At 36.0% G+C, this 16,498-nt stretch overlaps 1 protein-coding gene across 16 annotated transcripts in view; it reads left to right on the forward strand.

Moving 5' to 3' along the window:
- The window catches only part of QKI (QKI, KH domain containing RNA binding), a 153,587-nt gene extending 141,873 nt beyond the window's left edge, over window positions 1-11,714 (forward strand). For 6 of the 16 annotated variants that reach the window (XM_081524461.1, XM_081524453.1, XM_081524452.1 and 3 more), the window contains 4 exons: window positions 80-167; window positions 1,502-1,801; window positions 4,573-4,647; window positions 8,605-11,714. In XM_081524461.1, the coding sequence (XP_081380587.1) occupies window positions 80-167; window positions 1,502-1,801; window positions 4,573-4,647; window positions 8,605-8,621 (480 nt within the window). In that variant the 3' untranslated portion in view covers window positions 8,622-11,714. Of the gene's footprint in view, window positions 1-79; window positions 168-1,501; window positions 1,802-2,520; window positions 8,049-8,604 lie in introns of those variants that run through there. The other 10 variants (XM_081524463.1, XM_081524454.1, XM_081524456.1 and 7 more) reach the window with 5 other exon arrangements.
- Window positions 11,715-16,498: the final 4,784 nt, after the last annotated feature.

Below are 16,498 nucleotides of genomic sequence, written 5' to 3' on the forward strand. Positions count from 1 at the left end.
TTAGGGTTTTGCGTAGATACGGCTGTCGTGTGTGTAGGCCATTTCAGGTGCTTAGTGCTCTTGTCTTTTCCATGCGTAGGCAGAGGGAGAGGACAGCTTGAAGAAGATGCAGCTGATGGAGCTTGCGATTCTCAACGGCACCTACAGAGACGCCAACATTAAATCACGTAAGACCAGAGCTTACAGCTGTCTCAGCTGCTTGGTCCACAGACCCCTCTCCTTTTGGCAGCACAGCACATGAACAGTTAAAGTGAAGAGTTGAAATAATTGTCACTTGATATGGGACTCACCGTTCCATTTTTACTGTTTTCAAGAATGACGGCACTCCCTTGATTTATTTTATGCCAGCATGCCTAAGTTTTGAGTTCATAAGCTTTTCTTTTATTCTTTTGATGAAATTTCAGCTTCTGAATTCAAGAGTTTCAAAAAATTTTTTGGTAACTACAGATTTAAGACTTCTAGTTTATTTTGTTACATTTATGCAAAGGAGAAGTTTTTTCTAAAAACTAAAGGCTAATTTGGAATATATATGAATGCAGTGATTCTTCTGTTGAATTCTGTTCTTTCACCTTGCTTGCATGTTTTTCCTCCAGTATATTTTTTCTCTATTGATTTCATACATGAGTTCACAGAGAGCAGTAGATGATACAATTTTTAATCCCATTTTCCCCTTGATGTGTATTGTGCATGCTTTCATAAACTGTAAGAGGATTGCTTTTTTATATTAAAAATGAAATAATGTGAAATTTATATTTTGAGACAATCTTAAGTTTTATTCATCATTCATGTAAACATAGTATCATTTAAATTACAGGTATAGAATTTTAAAGACATAGCCAGCTTTCCAAAATATAGGCACCCTAGTGTGTTTAGAGTGGTTACTTTTTGTAAATGGTTGGCTTTAATTTACTCATGAAAATGAGTATATCATTAATAGTCATGTGTTTAGGAATGTGACATTTTTTTGGATTTTGTATGAAGAAGTTAATCACTACAAATGCAAGAAATTAATAACTGTTGGTTGTTTGGCTAAGTTAATACAATGAAAATTATTATTTCCTTCATTTGAAACTGAAGCTACTCTTTAGAAATACAGTAAAACTATTTCTGTGGACTCCAGTTACAGAGTATTTTTAACATCTTTTAATGCAAGTGTTTTCTTGTGCTTCTGCATGCACCTTTGGTCTCATAAGATCTTAAAAATATAGACATACCAAATATATGAAGTAAATGTAACCTATTTTAATGGTGATGTTCTTCCCCACCCCCTCCCTTGGCTTTTAAAATTTTGCACATTTATTCTTAATCACATTGGGAAAGGGGAAGCTGTTTTGCATTTGATTGGTGTGCTTTGGCATTTTTGTGTGATCAGCGCATGTACTAATGATTTCCTTTTATTTTTCTTCTTTTCTGCTTTTTCTTTTTTCCTACTTCCCTCTCATTTTCCGTGTTTTACACTGCTGTCTCTGTACTTCCTTCTAAATTTCTTTGCTTACTGTAGCAGCCCTTGCCTTTTCTCTTGCAGCGACAGCACAGGCTGCTCCGAGGATTATCACTGGGCCCGCGCCCGTGCTCCCACCAGCTGCCCTGCGCACTCCGACACCGGCTGGCCCTACCATAATGCCTTTGATCAGACAGATACAGACCGCTGTCATGCCAAACGGAACTCCTCACCCTACTGCTGCAATAGTTCCTCCAGGGCCCGAGGCTGGGTTAATCTACACACCCTACGAATACCCCTACACGTTGGCACCAGCTACATCAATCCTTGAGTATCCTATTGAACCTAGTGGTGTATTAGGTAAGTTGTTCTCCCTGTATGGTTAACAGCATTTTTCTTCATCATTTTTGCTACCCCAGACTTTGATGATATATCCATTTTAGAGAGGCAAGACAAGCTTCCACTGGAAAGACTAAAAACTAAATTTTATTTCAGCCTCTTGTAAGAGTTCCTTCTTTAAATAATTGTACCTGAAATTTATTCAGATGCACTTTGGTGACCAAAGGTCACTTTGGTTGGGTAAATTTGCAATGAACATTTTAAACAGAAAATGCTTTTCACGTTTGACATCACCGAGGTCATTCTGAGTGTTAGATCCCACCCATAGGCCTATCCCTTCATCAGCTCCACCGCTCAGAGTTTTTAGATTGCTTTTGTGTTGGAGATTTATTTGTTGGCTACATTTTCAATTTTTGTGTGAAAGTCTTTTGAGACATTTTAAAACTGATGTGTGTTTTCTGATATTTGTGGTCACTTAAAATATAAAAGGGACCAGATAAATAGTTGCATTCTTCAGGTTTCTTCAATTTTTCTCTTTTGAAGTCCTAGTTTTAATATTAAAGATAAGAGACGTTCTTAATTTCAGTAGTACAGAATGAAATTGATTAAGTAATACCAAGTCTCACTGAATTAGAATCACAATTGAGGCAAAAATTAAGATCATGCTGTAAACACTCAGTTTTACATAAACAAAAAGTGGTGTGCTTGAAAAAGACATTACTGACGCCTTTTTTTTATAGAGTGGATTGAAATGCCAGTCATGCCTGATATTTCAGCCCATTGACTGCTGGATGAAGGACTAGAGCAGCAGCTGTTCTAACACGACCAGTCAATGTGGACACACTGTTTCTGCGCTGCCCCTTTGCTTTACCAGACAGAATTTGAGTTCTTTTTTCTTGAATTGTACATGACTTTGGTGCTGCGTGCATGCTGTTGACTTTTAGGACTTTGATCTTTTAAAGTTATTTTTTTCCCCCAGCATTAATATTGATTTATAAAAAATTGAAAGTTTTTAATGAACCTGGACACTAAGATTGAAACTTGAAAATTCATTGTTCAATTAAAAAAGGCCACAGTGCTCTGTATGTTATCTGTGTGTGTGCATGCACTCAGGTGCGTTTTGTTTCATGAGCAAATACATTTTGTTGTACATGTTTTCCGTTTATCTCTAAATCATTGTAAAAAGTATTATAGGTCAGAATCATACAGTAGAACTGTTTCTGAGAGGCCTGTTTCTGTTGCACATTTCTTGAAGCATTTTTACAATAACATGTAACCTGTAACCTGTCTACGTTTTCCTTTCTGTTAACGCTCTGTCCTGTGGCCCCATGCCTGCTCCTCTCCCCAGAGCTCCTCTCTGCTGCACGCACAGCGTCTGTTCGAGGAGTCTGACTGTTGCTTCCTGCAGGGCTGGCACTCCGAGCCACCAGCTGCTGTTCCAGCACTCTCAATGCAAGATCGCGCTGATTTTGCCTCATCGAATTACACTTATATAAGATCAGTTTTTCCAAAATTGAAAAGGGGGTGATGGACCAGTTTACTGCTTAGAAACAGCAAGAGGCACTGCAGTAAAATTTCCCATTTTAAAGCAATGTGCTTTTGTTGTGTTGGAAAATTTTTATTTATAATACCTAATTATTAGACGGACAAAATTGAAAGTAAAATACACAGATACCTAATTGACATTCATAAGGTGAATAATAATGAGCACTAAATGACAAGATTCCATTATCAGTTTTATTTCTCACTTTGCCACCTAAGCAGTAAAACATGATATTGACCACTTGGAGAACTGAGACAATGAATTTCAAGTTGCTATGTTATAATCAACTTGCACACAGATAACATGCATGCTATATATCAAGTCTCACATGAGTATTTTAAAATAAGCAGTGCCCTTCAAAACAGATGCAGACATATGTGTTGGTGGTAGTGAGGAGATTGGTATTAGCCTCAAATCTTCATTGATGACTAATTTTTAATTCCCTTCCTTTTATCTTTAGGTATGGCTTTCCCAACGAAAGGCTAAGAATTCAAGAACGGTCTTAACTGAACCCTCATCAGATCTGAATTTAACAAATGCTTAGTCTCAGCAGCCTCCAGGGGGGTGGGAGGGAAGCTTAGCCTAGCAGTCAGTGACTTACTTGCACTTTTTGCACACTGATAGAAAGTAAAAGTATGTTATTAATTGGTTTAGCCTGTAATCTTACAAAGTAACGGTAATTTATAAAGGAGTGTATAGTAGTATACTGACTGCTAAGTGTACTATACTGTTTGCTTTACTAATCACCTAATTCATTGCAGTTCATACTTATTGACTCGAAGTTTAGAACCACAATCTGTAGGCTTTAAGAATTGCATTTAAACTTTCTTAAGTGATAGACTCTGGAAGTGTGGTCTTAAGGTTAGCAAATGATTGTCAGTATTAAACATGGCATTATTTAAGTAGTCCTGCTGCAAGAAAGGCACTTCAGTGAATATGTGACTAGTAAAGCCTGACTATGTTTGGATCTAATAGAGTTCGTGAAATCTGTAACTTGGGATTATAAATGAATGGATAAAATAGGTTAAGGCCACTATGATTGAAATGAATGCAGTATTAATAGACGCATATATACGCAACAGATAAAGGGTAATTTTAAGACTACTGTGCCTTAACGTGTTTCCTGAAACAAAACTTTTGTAGTAAATGAACATTTGAAATCCATTGTGATAAACCTGCTGTTAATGTTTGTTTTCTTTTCCCTTGTGAATGTTTTCTAACTTTGTCTTGGTAATTGCAATTTAACTAGGTGCGGTGGCTACTAAAGTTCGAAGGCACGATATGCGTGTCCATCCTTACCAAAGGATTGTGACCGCAGACCGAGGTTAGTTTAGTTCTGCAGTTCTTGTTTATGAGAAATGCGTTGGGTGTTCATAAAGTTTGCAACACCACACCTGATGGAAAAAACATCACTGCTTGCCTGCACATCATTTCTTTTCCTTTTCTAAATTAATTTGTAATAATTGAAAGATTTAAGGGTTGGGTTTTTTGGATGTTTTCTTTTCCTCCCTTCATATTTTAATTTATTAAATTCTATTTTAGTATGTACAATGATTTATTTCTACTAAAATGTAAATTAGTCCATCTGGGGAGCTATTAAATTCTGATGTTGCCTTGTTTTTCAGGAATAATTTTTGGTAAAATTTACCTTTTAGTTCTGAAATTTTGGGTTGGTTTTGCAAAAAGAGCTAAGCAGATGGTGCTTTAATGAGAGAAGTAAAGGAATATATTCCTCCTGTGTCCTTTTGGAGAAAACTGAAGATTTAGTTTCCATTTTCCTTTTTAATAAGATACTTGAACCCCACTGTATACACACAATGATATACATGTCAGGTCCTTAGCTGAAATCAACAAGGGGCTGTGAAGATGACTTTGATGAAGTTGGATTTTTTTATAAATGAGAGAATCATTTCTGTTTTATTCTTACATTCTTGTCCGAAAATGGATCCTTTGATTTTTGCCATTTGCTGCTAAAATATATCATCTGAAGGTAAACTATCTCTTGAAGTTTTGTGGTGACATGAATCCAGCTGTTTGAAAGTCCTTTTTGACTAACCCATGACTGGAAAATAAGTCTTCATTTTTCTCCTTTTCTACATGTATAATTTGTGTCCTATATATGCCCTTGGACTCTTCTATAAAATTATTTATGTTTATTGAGGAGTGATGGTTTTGGTTTATTGACATTGTTTTCTGAGTTTGTCATTACAAGGTAGCAATCCAAAACAAGATTTTAAAAAAGGATTTTTTTTTTTTTTTGCAAACTTCTGTTATGGCACATCTATTACCTACTAATTAATTTGATCAAAGTCTCTAATATTAGTGGTGGAAAGTGATGTATTTACATCCCAGTCTTACATTTTCTATCAACTTGAGAAAGACCTAACCTGTCAGTTTCACATAGTTATCTTAAATACTGATGGACACAAATGTTGTCCACATCAGAATAAAATACCTTTCCAAAGACATTGATGATATTTATTTAGCATCATACATAATTAAAGAGTTTGAAGACTTTTAACTAATACACATATTACTCAGAGATTATTGAATAAACAGACTCCCCCCCCCAAGGTCAGTGGTTATCTATGAAGATAATATAAATGTAAGTACGTCATGCACCACAAGCAAATAAATGACCCTTTTTGTATCAGAAAGTCTCCCAGTGAAGGAGGAAATTAAAAAAAAAAATCTTTTAAGTAACTTTTCAATTTAAGGAAATTGAATAATTCCACGAAGAATTGGAAGTTTTTTACATTGTTCATGTCTAAAACAGTTTTAAAGACTATTTTAAAGTAGTTTTTATTCTGTTTATCTTTCCCTGCATGCCCTTTTAAAGAGATTTCTCATAATTTTATTTTAACACATTTATTGGTCTACTCAACACTCCAGTGCCTTGAGACAGTTGAAAATATTAGAAAGATTATACTGTATTTGAAATTGACAGCACATTCCATGAGAAGCTCTTTTGTAGTTTATGTGTTTTCATTAGTTCTGCCACTGTTTTTATTCAAAATGCAATGTCAGCAAACCGAAATGCTCTTTTTTTTCTTTCTTTCTTTTTTTTTTTAAATAACAGATACTTGTATACTGCTGTTACTATCACTGTATGCACTCATTGGGTCTAAGGGAGAGGTCTGAAGTCCTTCACTTAAATTATTTTATGATACTACTGTTTTCTCTATTTTTGAGGTTTTTTTAATGATTATTTTTTAATCTTTTGAAGGGAAGATTATAAGTATTCATTTATGCAAGGAAACTCAGCCCTTAGACATATAACCATGTAATTCTATATGAGCATTTAGAGTACTGCATGGTTGACAAACATCTAGTTCTTTACTAAAAATAAAACCCCCCTGTACACATATTTCAAAACTGAATATGAAGCCTATAAAAGACCAACTGACTTTTTAGTTGTAATGAACCATAAGTGATTTTGCACGGTTGACACACCTGTGTGTACTGTAGCAGGCCAGGACTTGGCAGAGGACATACTCTAGGTTTACTGGTATATATAGAAATAGTAGTTTGCTTGTTTATATATTCCACACTCAAAAAAGCATAATCAGAATTTTTCTAAATAATGATTTTATAAAAACCATCATTTACATAATTTGTATAAAAAGCTTAATACAATTTTAATCAAAATTTTAAGTAATTCCAAAAATGCTTTAAGATTCTATATTTCTGGAGTACCTATGAAGTGGTATGACTACATCATGTTAAATATTTATTTTCTTTAACTTTGGAGTAGCAGCTTTTATTTTAAATAAAATTCCAATTTTTTTTTTAACAAATTCAGGGAAGATTTGGTCGCATTGAAGATACAGTATTTTTGTAGTATTTATAAGCTGTCCTACGTGATAGACTTTTAGGAAGCATTTTTTTTATATGAAGGTAAACCAGTCCATTATATAGATCATTTAAACTCTGAACATTACACTTACTGGGTTTTGATTTATCAAGTGGCACAGAATCTGCCTTTGCACTGAATATCTTTTCATTCACATCTCCTCTGCCTTAGTCACAGTGGCAACAGTACAGAAAATTCTCTCAAACCTCAGAATATAGTAGAAATAATTAAAGCTGTTGAATGAGTCTTAAAAATCATACTACTGTTAAGTGGACCAAGTTTGGTGAAGCAGAATGTGACAGAGGTTGATTAAGGAAGGAGCAACTCAAGGACATTGGGAACGATAACTTTTCCACTTGAGAACTACTTTATGTTTTACTGTAATTTTTTTTTAATTTTTTTGTTCTGTTATTTTGCAAAAGAAAATAGTATTTACAGGTGGCTTCTTTTAAAATATATAAAGCAGGAATGTATATGAAATGTCAGATTTTATTGTATTTGCAGAGTATTAGCTTTGAAATTGAATAAAGAAAGCTGTTTGTAGTTTTAAAATGCCTTATTGGTATCAATTAGAAATTTCTTCTATTTTTTGATGTACTTAGAGCTTTTTGAGTATAGAATTTTAAATGGCAGGATTTTACAGTGTTTACATGCAAGTGCATTTTATAAGTGTTCTATATGTGTAAAATAGTATTTTCAACTGGAAAGTGTTGGCCAGCGCAGAAGGCCTGGCCCTTTTCTGGTTCCCATGATGTTGCCCACACTGCTAGACTACAGTTTAGTGTTGCTTTGTATCATGAGGCCAAGAAATTCCATGTTGTTTGTAAATAGAATAATTGAAAAAGCAATAAACATTTATTGAACAAAAGAAACTTTGTTTGGCCCAGAGTTTATGTTGAACCAGATAATTCATAGAAATTTAAATTTCTTTAGATTCATTTCTGTTAATCATTGATTATTAATAATCACATCCATCATTAATAGTTGCTTTAATGCTTGCATCTGAGAGAATACTAATGCTTAATAGCAGTCAGATACTGATAGCTGCGCTGACTGTTTCAGAATTCTGTATACCAAACCTATTCATTGATGTTGTTTTCCAGTTTCCTTCATTGACTGCTACTAACTATTAGTTGTTAGTTGTATTTTATTTCTATTTTTCCTGTTAACAGTTTTTTTTTGTTTTTTTTTTTTGGTGGGAATGGGCTCTCCTTCATTTGTTCAAATCATGATATGGAATTGTCATGATTTTTATTGTATTCTGTAGATGGTGTCAATCAGTTTGTCAGAATTAAACATGCCTTTTTTTTTTTATTAGTTGTGATTAGTTTTTCATGTTGTCATTAAGCCGTCACTAGCTGAAACTAATCTCTTCTCTATCTTTTCTTTTCTTTTTTTTTTTTTTGTTTTTTGTTTCTAACCACCCAGCCGCCACCGGCAACTAACCTATGACCTTCTGACCTCTGAACTCTTCACCCAATGATGACCTGACCATGCCTGCCTGCTGATCAGTTAACTGGTAATCGCCTTTGCTTGCCTGTCGTCAGTGCAGCGAGCTGAGGCACTTGTCCGTTCGTCTTACCATCTAACCAAACAAAAGACAAAGAAATCGTTGTCCTCCAACTCAGCTTTTGTTTGTTTCGTTTTGTTTTTTCTTTTTCTGTTTGGGTGAAAGTGGTTCTAGAACCTGCACTGAATAGTAGTAAAGCAATAAGGCCCAATTCATCCCACAGCACTGATCATCTTTTAATATCCCACCCTAAGCGAACGGTAAGAAGGCCTCACTTCAGAAGGGGAGACAGATGGCCCTTAACTACTCAGTGACAGAGGCAGTTACTGTGAGAGACTTCTAGGAACCTCTCTTCATAGCGAGTCAAAGTTCTCTGAATGTACTGTGTGCTGATGCATCATGCATGAACCTTTGGTCAGGGATGTCATTGGTGAAGCGATTTCAAAAAGTATTCAAAATTTGATATGCTGTTTAGTCACTACAGTGCCCTCAAAGGGCAGAAGTTGCAGCCTTTTTTATATTGCCTGCCAAAATTTGAAGTATTAGAAGTGTGCCATGAGAGAAAAACTTAACAAGGAATTTTCGAAAGTAATGCAAAGAACAAAACTGCAACACTATTTTTAAAAAGATAAATATCTGAGTTAAAATTACTGAACCTTTATTTTACACCTTCTTTAAAAAATATATGAGAACAAGGTACATGCATTATGTGTCACATTACTGGGCAAACTGTTCAAATATTTTTTTTAAACCTCCCTGTATAGAAAAAAATCATTAAGGATGTAAAAGCCATGCTTGCCTATTTGCTGTATACATGTAATGAAATTGTAGATAAAGTGTAGTGCATTGAAACAAATGAACAAAAAAAGTAGATACTTTTACTATACAAGGGTGCTGGTGCAGAAAAAATATATATATTTTTGGAAATGTAGCATTTTATACTTTCAAGTGTTATAAAAAAAAGAAAAAGAACAAAGAAACCCTTTATTTCATTAAATGATTTTTTCTGGTGGTTGTCAAGAAACAAAAGACCAAAAGAGCCTTTTTGTCTTTCTTTTTTATTTTTTAAGTATTGGAATAAGTCTAAAGAAAAGAAAGTGCCTTATTTTCCTTCATGGTCATTTAGTCAAGTGTCTTGTAAGATCAGCTCCTCCCTCAGAATACAAGTCAATGCCTGTCACTCAGTCGCCCAGTATGTGAAAGAAGATGTGAGGGGAGACACATGAGTTGATGGTTTGAATTAAATGATTTTTGCCACATTACCTTGATATCAATTTGCCAAATCTGATACTGTGAAAAAATTTGATAACTTTTCTAATTCCTAACAAGTAAGTTTTAAAACATTCTTTTAAAATCATAATCGAGTGCTTTTGGTTATTGGTATACTTAATGTTAGCCCAAAGGATTCTGAAATAAAAATTACGTGTGATCAGAACACCATTTCATAGACAAAATTAGAACTTTATTTGGTGGGCATGTTGTTGGATTTTTTTCTTATTAATTGGTGGTAATAGTATACACAGCAGTCTTTTTCACGAAAATGAATCTTTGTGATTTTCATTCTGGATAACTGTTTCTAAATGACCCAAATTTAAATCAGACTCATTTCTACCAAACCAAATCACTTGTGTAGTCCATCTCTGCTGATTTTAGTGCCCTAAGCCGCCACCACACACACACCCCCACACACACACGCCCCCAGCCCCCATTTAACTTTAAAGGACTGTGAGAGACTCGCATCATTGTGCATATAGTACTCAACTAGGTGTGAGTATAAACTTGGAGTTTCTCTGGACGCTCAGTCAGCTTTGTAGCTGAAGCTATCTGTGCACAAAGCTCTACATCTGAACTCTACAAGCGACCATTAAATGCCCAGTACCAGATGTGGCAAATGGCGAGTGGCCGTAGGTCCCCAGCTCATCAACTCCTGCCCTCTACATACCTTCACAGCTTCACGGTCAAAGGTCAGCAGTAAGCTCAGTATAAGCACCTTCGCGGTGACCTCCATCATCTTGTCTCACTTGGAAACCGTTTTCAGTTTATTTACTATGCAATAGACATTCATTGTTCTGCATTCAGCTAGCTTTGGTTTAGTATGCCACTTGCTTTGTCTTTCTGTTACACATACAGTTGTTTTGATTTATTTACCATATGTGCTGTGCCATTTTGATTTTTATTTTGTTTGGTTGGTTGAATAAATTTGCGACACTCAAACACTTGAGGTGATAGTTTAAAAACGATACCAGTATTTGATCCAGTTTCATCTCAACTGTGTGATACCTGGACATTTTAGATGTTTATCAAAGGTCTTTTATGGGGAAGAAAGTAAATGTATGGGATAAATGCGTGACATTTATGAGTAATGTTGGCTCTGAACAAACGTTTGAAAACTCAGTTGATAAAATTTTGGATCAACTGAAAAAAAGCATGACTTTTGAAATCTCTGAATGCCTTGGTTCTCAGTATTATCATTCTTTATTGAATTTCTTTCTTATTAAAATATGTAGTTTTTAAGACTTTTTTTTCTGACAGTATTATGTAATTTTTTAGCGCGGGTAGATGGGAGTGTCGCTTGTATGTTACCGTGCAGCTGACGTGTATTTTTGTCTATTCTTTATTATCTCAGTAGTTTCATGCTATGTATGTACCATAACCAACCTATTGCCTATGAGAAACATGTAAGATAATGTATTTACAGCCATTGTTACAAGTTTATAATGTATTTTTCTATCTTGTTTTATATGTATGTTATATAACATTCAAAAAGAATTTTTTTCTTGATTGAGAAAAGGATACAAAATGCAAAATCCACAATTTTGATAACTGAAAATTGCCAGTTGTTTTGCAGTACTTTATTATATCGGGTGTCTTGTCTTTCTCGGGCTTTTAGTTAGCTAATGAATGAATACATTAGACACTTCTGGGTTTTAGTTGGGATTTTACATAGCTTGCATTTTAATTCTTTGGTTCTTTGCTGTTTCTATTAACCCATAGCATTATTTTAATAAATGTTATAATATCAACCTACTAACTCTGGACTATGTCTGTTTATTAACCTTTACATGTTTAATTAAAATAAACAAATAAAGACAAAAGAATGTAAAGTCTTGAATTACTGGACTAACCCTGAAGAAAGTGACCACAGATAACATAGCGTGACTTGTTTTTATGTTGTTTGTCGGCTGACAATTCCGCACACTACTGTTAAAATGGCTTTGGTTATTCTGGCCTTTTACCTTGGGGGGTAGGTGCCAGTAGAGACGGGAACAAAGTAGTGTTGGTTTGAGGCGTTCTCCTAGTCTTGCCACCTGCCTTTCAACCTCTGCATTACTAATTCCACACTTTCTTATTTTTCCTTCTCCAAAATAATCACTGTCTGCTCACAGCATATAAAGAGTAAAGAGATTTATCGTAATGATATACCCAAGAAACCAGTTTGATTCTTTGTTGAACCATTTTTTACATTTCTATAAGTAGATAATCTCATGGTCACATTATAAAGCAAAGCATCTGGTGATGTTTTACCTTTCTTCAAATTTGTGTTTTAATTGAACATTTTTCCAGTATAAAGTTATGAACTGTTTCAGCTAGCTGCTCCCGTTAAGGAAAGCCAAAGGTAGAGTGACTCCGTGTCTCAGGCCAGCCCAGTGTCGGCCGTTCATGACAACCACAAACGCAGATCCCTCAGCACGAGGTCAGACAGCATTGCTGAGCTTTCTCTCTCACCCTGTTCCACAGTACAGTCACAATACATTAATACAAGAAGTCTAAAGGGGAGGAACAGTGCATTTGAAAAGTAATATATATATCGTCGTTTGCATAGGAGTTAATTTAAGGAGATTTATTAACTTACCTTCATGCTTTTCTTAGCTGCAGCCTAGGTGAACTGACCTCTACTTATCGATTCTTTTAACTCTTGAGGTGCATTTATGTTTCACAGATATTGGTATTTCCTTTTCTGTGAAACAGTCTTCCTGGATAATAAAAATTCTCAGGACGAATTTTTGCATTTGCAAATAAATAATGCCTTATTTTTGTAAATTGCTTTTTATTTATTTTGAAGTTCTAAAATTTGGGGCTGAAATGAGTCACATGTTACAGAAGACATAACCACACCAATATGGTATTAACCAGACTGTCAAAACGTAGTCCCATAGTATATATACATATATGAAATACATAGAATAGCGAGAGCATCAATTGAGATGGTTCTTTTGATCAAACAAATATATTGTTTCTCTGATGGGGAGGGGCAATCTATTATTGTTAGGTAGACAGCTTTAATATGCTACTATCTATACAAGTTCACATTGCCATACAGTTAATATATATTATTTTGTAAAAATTTGAAGATAACTTTCAAGCTGCTAGTGTACAAGTCATCATGGTACCATGTCACTGAAGTTGAGGAAGAATTTCTATGTATTTTATTCCACATTTTCTGAAGCCTGTGAATGCAGTCTCATCTCATTTTCAGTTAAGAGTACTTTTATGTATAATTACGTTGTATTGCCACCTTTTATGTTGTAAAAGTCCAGTTTTAAAAGGCAAAAATGACAAAACCCATTTTTATACAGGCTATAATAGTATTAAACTTGAAATCGCCAAATTGTTAGAATGATAAAATGCCAGAGTCAGTTTATTGTTTTATACTATTAGTATTTGACAAAGCAATTGAAAGTTACACTTTCAGTCGAGAAGTTGGTAGTTATGTACTTGCAGTCAAGCATTTTTTTCTTTGGGAAAATAGAGCATGAAAGTCAATATTCACCAACACCCTTGTACTCTCTGTGTGGGAAAGCCCACCTCGGGGACGGTCAAATCACCCTGTCCATAAAGCCAAGATGTGTGAATGTTCACACAAGATAAGAGGTGGTTAAGGTTTCTCAATAAATACTGAATAAATACAAAAGGCTGTAAGTTGTTTAGTACAGCAAAAGCAGACAGTAGGTGTAATTTAAGTTACATTGATTTGCTCGTTACCAAATCAAGACTATAATTTACCAGCTAACTTTTATAAATGACAGTCTAAAGTTTCTCCAGTTTGAGGGGGAAGGGTTTGTGTGTTTGAAATAAGATGTCTGTCATGTCTTGGTAACAGCAATTGTAGGGTTACCAGCAGGTGATTTTTAGTAGAATGAAATGTATTGCTAGATTATAATCCATTATTTAATAGCAAAAATTATCCAGAGAACTTTTTAGACTCATGAACTTTCTAAGTAAATGTCATTTTTAAACATCGTCAAAAGTTTCTTACTATTTTATTTAAAATGGAAAAATAATTCATTTTATAGATAATTTTACTTTTAGAAATATTCATATGGTACACACATGTAATTTTATCTGTGGTTTCTTTTAGCATATTACCTAAGTTGAAATGCCTTTGCTATGAAGACACATAACAAAATTATATGCCTCCCTGGTACTCAATGCTGAATCAAACTGGTTCACCTACGTGTAGTACTCTCCTTTCTGTGTTTCTGCCGCACTAATTGCAGGGGGTTGGGAGAGAAGGAGGAAGAATTGATTCACAGGAGAAGTGGTCGGTAGGTGCAGCAAATAGCACAACGTGGACTTCTCACTGCTTACAGTTTTGCTGTCCCTTCATGGCAAAAGACACTGCATTGCAGATGAAGCACAGCTCCCAGAGTAAAAAATATATATATATATATATATATCTTTTTGAAAATGCTATTATTGAGAAATTTTGATTACCAAATACATCTTTTATGGCTTATATTGTAGTGGTGTGTATAAACATTTAGAACTTGTGGAAATTGTATATACAGAGAAAAGTTGAAATAGGTCTTTCCAAATCGTATGTGAATGGAGAACCACGTATGACTGTACATGACGTGCAATAAACCAACTGGAAAAAGCGCATGTGCTTCATCCTCTCAAGCCGGCTGCAGCTGAAACGCTGCTCATGCCCCTCCCCAGGCCCACACGTGTGCAAATCCAAACCCACACGTGTGTAAATCCAAACCCCACACGCGTGTAAATCCAAACCCCACACATGCAAATCCAAACCCACACGCGTGTAAATCCAAACCCCACGTGTACAAATATGCTCATGCCCCTCCCCAGACCCACACGTGTGTAAATATCAGAATAAAGAGTGCATGTTACAGTTTTAGCTTCTATTGGTGCTTTTAACCCTATTGAGCAGAAAATAGAAGAATCTGGCATTCTGGAGCTCTAATTCCCTTACCTAGAAGCCGATCCTAACGTTACCCCTGATGGCAGTGATGGGAAAAGGCAATCACTGGGCCGATTTAGCTGCAGTGTTGCTCAGTTCAGTGTGCATCCGAAATGCTTGTTTCTAACTAAGAAATGCAGGTACACTTGTGCGCAGTTTTGATCTGGTGGCCTGTGGACCTTACTTCCCTGATCAGGGCTGGGATGCACAGGCCCTGCACTGCAAGTGCGGGGGCTTAGCTCGACTGCCCAGGGAGGTCCTTGTGTATCGTTTTTAGATACAAGAAGAAAGGCGTGCTGACCAAATTTTGATCCTGTGGGCCATGTGTCAAGGGTTAATGTTACCAGTTTCTTGAAAAGGGAAGAATGGGTTAAAAAGAAATAAAAAATCGGTGATTTGAAACCTTTTCCCAGAGATTTTACCTTGACATCTAAGTTTTAGGGCTCCTTGCACCTTAAGTTTCCCAGTCCTCACTTACTCATAAGTAGATGCACCATTCTTCTCCCCCTTTCTGATCACTCACTAGAACCTCTGTCTTCCTTGGCGGGATTCCCTTCACACGCTTCTGGGAGCAGCTGTCAGAGGTAGGACCTGAGCACAGGGTCCACGCCAGCTGCCCGCAGGCTGCGTTTGGCCTGGCCAATACAGGGCTGCTGTTGCTTCAAAACCCCGATAGACGTTTTTTAGACTCTTCATAAAGTCGACCCTTCAGAGACCAGATTACCCAGAAAACTTCAGTCTGCGTGTGCCTCCGATAGCCATCAGATGAAACACAAACGAGTCCCGCTACCCCTTCTGAACCCAGGTCCCACTGCTCAGTCACGCCGCCGCCTCCGTACAGCCAGGAGTATATGTGTATGTAAGGGTCACACCTGGGCTGTGGGCAGCCACACTTCCATCTCGGGTTAGCCTTCTCACCTCCCTGATGCCTATAGACACCGGTGCTTCCCCTTCAGATTCAGAATGGTAATTCCAACTCGACACACACCAAACTAGCTTCTCAAAGGGTGTAATTCAAAACAGGTTTTCAAGTTTTCCTCCTAAAAGATCAGATGAATATGGTTTCTATTTAAAGATGGCTTTCATAATTCATCTATTTCTTAATACTTAAGGAGGAATTCCTATCGCATGAAGGGACAGGATGAATTAGGGTTTCCTTCCAGATGTCACTTCTTTTTTTATAATTATCTGCTACCTCTTTGTAGGAGCTTCTTTTTGGTCTTGTTAGAAAGCAGCTAAGGTAATCAAACATTTAAAAAACATACCACACCTAAAAGAAAATATTAGTAAGTTCATGTTTTTCCAGAAAAAGTACATTAAAATCCGAGTCTGCAGTTATACGTGCTGTTTTGCTGTGTTGGAGTAGAGAGCAGAGCCCACGGCACGGGGGCCTGTTTCGATGCTCTCTGCAGCGGTTCCAGTTTGAGGGAGCGTCTCAAAGTTAGGATGGAAAGTTTTAACTCCTGTGGTGCTGATTTCTTCGTGTATGCTCTGGTTACTTAGCTGAATACCAAGGAAAACTTGGGGGAAGTGATTACAAGTAAAATATTAGATGAAAATACTCACAAATGAATCCAGAAGTAGTTTCTTACAGAACTATTCGAGTTGATACT

This window comes from Giraffa tippelskirchi, chromosome 9, assembly GCF_054371585.1.
Source record: "Giraffa tippelskirchi isolate mGirTip1 chromosome 9, T2T-mGirTip1v1.2.pri, whole genome shotgun sequence".
Classification (NCBI taxonomy): domain Eukaryota; kingdom Metazoa; phylum Chordata; class Mammalia; order Artiodactyla; family Giraffidae; genus Giraffa; species Giraffa tippelskirchi.